At 40.5% G+C, this 6,000-nt stretch overlaps 1 protein-coding gene across 9 annotated transcripts in view; it reads left to right on the forward strand.

Moving 5' to 3' along the window:
* USP54 (ubiquitin specific peptidase 54) overlaps nt 1–4,788 on the forward strand; it is a 93,693-nt gene extending 88,905 nt beyond the window's left edge. For 8 of the 9 annotated variants that reach the window (XM_039727332.1, XM_039727331.1, XM_039727334.1 and 5 more), the window contains 3 exons: nt 844–984; nt 2,472–2,658; nt 3,364–4,788. In XM_039727332.1, the coding sequence (XP_039583266.1) occupies nt 844–984; nt 2,472–2,658; nt 3,364–4,022 (987 nt within the window). In that variant the 3' untranslated portion in view covers nt 4,023–4,788. The remainder of the gene's footprint in view (nt 1–843; nt 985–2,471; nt 2,659–3,363) is intronic. The other variant, XR_005629627.1, reaches the window with a different exon arrangement.
* Nucleotides 4,789–6,000: the final 1,212 nt, after the last annotated feature.

Raw genomic sequence — 6,000 nt, forward strand, 5'->3', positions numbered from 1 at the left:
TCCCTTTCATCACAGCTGATGATAACTACTTCTTAATTTTGCCACTTGCAGGGGCACAGGCTCTTTTTTTTTTCCACTGTGTCACTACATATTTTTAAAGTGGGTGATAATTTGGTATTTGCTACAGTTGGTAGTTAGTCACCTCAGAGTGGGAGAACATTCTTTCTCATTTTTTCCTGGGAAGAAGCTGTTGAAATAACTGGCAGTTACATATCACTGCCTGTATATGAAGACATGAAAGAATTTTCAAGGGGAAATGGCATTTCCTGTAATATCTCTGTACTTGTTAAAGGGAGCTCAAAATTGCCTTTATAGAGCAAAAGAAAGGAAAGGTGGAATCAACATTTCCCTTGGTAGCATAAGATTAACAAGCTTCCAGCATTCATCACATAATCCTAGATTATTTTTTTTTTTTGTTATGAGAAGACTGTAGTATGTAGTATCATAAGATGACTGTCAGCTGCAGCCATGATTATCTCTCCAGGGGCAGTGATGCCTGTAGAAGCAGTCAGTCCTTTAGGTGGATTCATCCCACTAAAGACATTTTGTTCTGGCTCTAGATACTTACAAAAGAATGTATCTCATTTAGTCAAATCAATCTCTGTATATTTACTAAGGTAAGAAATACTACAAGGAATAATACTTTTAATCAGCAGATCCAAACAAACCCATTTATCTTAAGTTTTCAAAGTAGTACCTGACTGAAGGACTTTAGGAAAGAAAAGATCATTAAATATCATTGAAATTTGCTCCATTATATTTCTATTCATCTGTTGCCTATAATTATTGTACGAGATTGATGTTATGAAAAACCTTGTCTGAAATGTGGGTTATTGTCTGCAGGTCACATATACCAGAGAACATAGCAGGGAACCAGAAGAGGAGGAAACATACAGTGCAGAGAATTTCCGTCGCATTGCTCGCAGTCTCAGCGGGACAGTTATCTCTAACAGAGAAGAGACCTTGGTCTCTTCTCACAGTTTTGTAAGTAGAATGATGTGCAGCTTTCCAAAGAGCTATCATCTGTGTGTAGGGTTGCTGTTTTCTTTGTCTTCATTTAGTAGTTAACAAACAAGACAGAAGACAACTCAGTAATAAGCCATGATAATAGCCTGTCTTTTTTGTTCTGTTTTTGGAAGAAGAATGAACTTTTATGTACGTAGCAAAGCTGTCTTTTTCAGGTATCATTGCAGAGTGGTGGCTGCTGCAGCTCATAGGCATGTCAGCTGACATTACTTGTCAGTATGCAGAAACAACTAGTATAAGCACTTTTTTCAGTTGACGTAAAGTATTTTCAAGAAAGCTTCTCATACACCTATAATTTCAAAAACGCACCAGTTCCAATAGGGAAGTTTCTGCTCTCTTGTGAGTTTATTAAGCAAGTAGCATTTTTAGAGAATAAAAGTAAACATTGAAGGGGATGCAGTTCAAGACTTGGTGCAGTTACGTACAGACAGTTACGTACAGAAAATAAATAAAAGTAAGGGGATTGATCTTTTCTTTGACCTTTCTGTTAAGTAGTCTTAGATGCAATTTTCAAGTGTCAGAAAAAGAATAACAGTGTTTAGCAACATGCTAGATATAATGTCAAGTTTTGGCTTGGACTGAATTTTTTGCAAACTCTACTCAAACTTCTGTTTGAAACCAACTGTGTAACATGTATAGAAGAGTCTCAGTTGCAAGATCAGTTAGTTCGACAGGTTGCTCCACTTGCACCTCTCTGCTGTGTACCATAAACTAAGTATATTTCGAACTTGACGAATTTGCTCATCAGCATGCTTTAGTTAGGGGCTCTGACATACCTGGAAGTGCTGGCAGAAGCAATTACAAACCTCTAGCTGTCCAAGACCCCCTCTTTCTGCCAAGGTTTCTATCCCCACAACACAAGCAGCCAGTAGGATGGTGGTCTGTTTCAAGTAAGGCACTGCGCTCAAGTCTGTGATGGTTTGGTGTTGTGCCATTCAGCCATCCCTGCTTTTTGGGGTAGCTATCTCCTAATAGAGGCAAATGGTACAGCACAGGGAAATACTTCAGCTGTGACAGGTAAATCTGTTCACAGCCTGGAATCGGAGCTTTCAGTAAAGCCTGGTAGAAAATAGAAAGGACGAATCAGCAATACTGTATTTCATGGCTTGTGTAGCATGCCATTTCCAATGCTGACTGGCCTGACATAGTTTTGTGTATTCAGTTTGTCAGCCAAACCCCCAGGAGTGGTTTGTGTTTGTTTTGGCTTTTTCTTTTTGTTACAATTCCAGTCTAATGATCCTATGTAGCCCACCACTTCAGTAAGAGCCTTACTGGATTGATGCAATTTTTGTCTGTCTGTCTTTTTCACATGCAGATGCATGTTTTTGTTCCAGTGACTCATCCCTTTCTTCCTTGGATCAACACCACCTTTGCTTGTTTCAACCCAACTCTGTGTTTACTCATCATTTTATGTTCTGTTCTTCTCCTTTCTCATTTTACAAAAGGAAGCACCAAATACGAGGAAAATGCCAGTGGACACCAGCCACCGTTCTTCCAGCTCCACTTCCCTTCCTTTCCCCCATGATCCTCCTGTATTTCCCTTTGATCCCCAGCACAACCCAAACCAGGTGCAGCACCCACCCCATGATGTACTGATGCCCAGCATGGTGGGCAAGGCACGTAAACTGTCAGGTAATAATCACAGGACTTTTCATCCTTCTTCATGATCAGAAATATTGCTGAAGTACAAGCTCCTCAGTTCTTGTCTTTCATAATGGAGCTTCACTATCTGCCTGAATTCCTCCAGAAGTCTGGAAGGACAAATCATGTTTTTTCTTCTCTGTCTTTCAGAATTTTTCTGTGGTTCTGTGCTAACTGTGCATAACCAAAGCCAATAACCTTTATGGAAACATTATGATGGCTTTATACAAAGTCATGTAAATATTTTTATGAGTTATTTTCTTTAATGTTAAAGTAGTAGTAAGACCCACCACCTTGTTTCCATGTATAAGAGTACTTCCACATTCCCACAAATCACACGTGTGCCAGTAGAAATAACTACTTCCTGCATGAGAATTATTTTCCTGTGACAGCATCAAAACCAGTTTGATCTACCACCCTTGGAATACTTTGTTGGGCTCCTCTATTATGAAACAAGGGGCTAATAAAGAAATCTGTGACAGCAGCTGAAGTAGGATAAGGAGAGGAAATGCAGTGAGGAAAATGAATGCTGGAAAAGGTACAGCTAGCTTCTATTCAGAATTGCATGTCAGCCAGTAACTGGATGTACTAGTGATTTCATTGTTCTTCTGTCACCTGCTGGCCACAGTTGATAGTTCAGAGAGGATGAAACAAAAATTATAACTAAACAAACCTTTTTTAAAAAATTTATTTCAGGAGATCAGAAGAACATCATCCAGAAACTTCTGGTTGTGCCTGACAGGGGTGAAGCTTTCCAAGGTGAAGACTACCCAGGTGTGGCACTGAGCTATGGGAGTCTCCCTTGTGTACCCAAAGGCACCCTCTCCCTGGGGCAAAAGCCTCTTGTTAATTTGCATTTAGGAGGTGGAGCATCGAGTGTGTCTGGCCGTTTGCTGAACACAAGTTACCCTGCTGCACAAACAGCCACGTTACCAGATAAGCGAACAATGCTCTGGGGGAAACATGCTGGCCAGCCAGGCAAGGGCTTACAGGAAAGCTTCCTCCAGCAGCCTTCACAACATCACGTGCATGAATCTCATGCCATCGGTTGCAGACTGACAGCCAGCACAGACTACAGCACTTTAAGAATACCACGTGAGCCTTCTTGGGATCCCGGTGCTTCTCAAGGTTGCCCTGTGCCCCCCTCTTGTGTGAAGGCCCCGGGTCCAAGGAGAGTAGATATGCCTCCAGAAGAAGACTGGCGAGACAGCAGCTACACCCCTCAGCCTGGCAGAAGGCGAATGCTGCCAGTGCATGTGGTGGATGGAACTTTTTCTTCTGCTTCCAAGGCACACAGAAATACGCTGGCTCGAGCTGCAGCAGCTACTGGCACCATGCAAAATAATGGCTGGTGAGATCCCATTCACTCCACGTGCCCATGTACACCACTCTGTGGACTATGGTTGTTGCCAGAGTGTGGATTGCATGGAGACAGGAGACTCTTTCGAACAGTATCTGTGCCAGTTTTGTCTTAAGATGTAGCTGTACAGTATGTGGAAACTAATTGCACTGTATTTTGTTTCTGACACTACTGAACTGCTGTTTGGATGGGGAATCTTATCTATTCTAGTCCTGGCCTCTCCTAGCAAACAAGTGCTATAGGAATGGTAATTCGCTTACGGGTAAGTTCAGAAGTGTGCACACGTTTTGAAGGAAGATGGCAACTAACAAAAGGACATTTTTAAGGACTCTTTTTCATGAAATGTAGCTTTGGTAAATTCTTCACAAAAAAGAAACCAATCCTTTTGTTTTCTTCTCCTTCCTCTCTCCTGTTCCTTCCAAGGGAAAAAAACCTGACCCGCCTTCCAGGTTCCAGTAAATCTGCACTTGGCAGGTGGTAGTTGGTAAAGCAAGCACAGTTTTCAATGTTCTGAGATCTCATACAGAGATCACAGCTGTAGTTGCTGCAGAGGAAGTGACAGGGAGACATTGTTCACAGTAAACCCCAATTTTCTCCACTTCTTTAAAGCAAACTAATGATGCTTCAAACAGAAAAGACTGTTAATGCTGCACGCTTAACTACACCAATGTAAACACAGAATAAGTTTAACTATTTTAGTGTCAAGCATACTTGCTTTTGTAAGTATTTTTCAAATAAATCTATGAAAATAGTTCTATTCACCTGTCTGTGTTTGAGGTTTCTTTTCTGTTTAGCCTTACTTTTCAGTTGGCTGGGAACTTCTGATTAATTTTCTTACACATGAACAAACGTAAGTAAGTTGTTTATTCTAGTGCATTAACTAAGTTTATGTAATAAAGACTTAGATTGGAGGACATGCCTAATTTTGACTCAGAACTTGATGTGTTTCATTATTACTTAATGCACTATTACATTAGCACTTAAGTTTCTCCTCATGATGAACAATTATTAAGTGTCCTTCAAAAAGTATATTGAGACTGACTACTTGTTTTAAGAAAAACTACTACATCTGTACAGGATGGTAGTATATGCAGATCTACAGAAAAATCATTAGAAATTATTGGTGTGGAGAGAAGTGTCATTTTAATCTCGCTTGCACTCCTGCTTCTGCAGATGCTTTCAGGTGTGGTGGTTATGAGGTGTTCAGAAGCATGGAGGGGGGGATCTGTTCCATGCTTGTCCTGGTACATGGTTCTGTTGGGAACAGGGCTGGAGCTGTGGTGGTGCCAGTGCTGGTGGAAGTGCTGCCCTGCTCTGCCCCATCACTGCCCTGTGAATAACAGGGTAATCTAAGAAAACAAGCTGCCCAAGTACAAAGTCATCGCTTCAAGAATCAATATAAAGTATGAAACTTCTGCAACTGGAGACAATGTGCATGCTTAGCTTTCTCAGGTTCTTGTGACCAGGGAAGAATGGAAGTATACTTACATAAAGCCCTGCAGAATGATTCTGAATTGACGGAATTTATTAAAATAATCAGTAGTAACAAGTGGGTTTTTTAAAGAGACCTGTTGTCTTTATTCCGTTACAGTTCTAGCTACCAGGTTTCAAAACTGTTTTTAAAAACTGTCCTTTGTATATCAGTTGCTTTGTATGAAGTTAACCAGAGGCCTTAAAAGGAAAAACTGGGCCCATACCAAGCAGTATATTAGTACATCTGAAGAGAAACAAAGTGGAGTACATTCAGCAATATATTTAACATGGGATCAAGTGTGAGACTGGAAAAATACTGTTACTTCAGATTCAGCTTGTGCCTGCAAATTTTAGTAAGGTCAGTAAGATAATATTTACTTTGTAATTCTTTTGACTAACTTGTCTTTTCTGTGATATTTATACCATACAAAAATCAGTTATGTAGTAATTTAATAGCTTATTAAAGTTCACTGTTGCCTATAGGAAGGGTGAGGAGGGGG

This window comes from Passer montanus, unplaced genomic scaffold (assembly GCF_014805655.1).
Source record: "Passer montanus isolate IOZ18808 unplaced genomic scaffold, ASM1480565v1 scaffold61, whole genome shotgun sequence".
Lineage (NCBI taxonomy): Eukaryota > Metazoa > Chordata > Aves > Passeriformes > Passeridae > Passer > Passer montanus.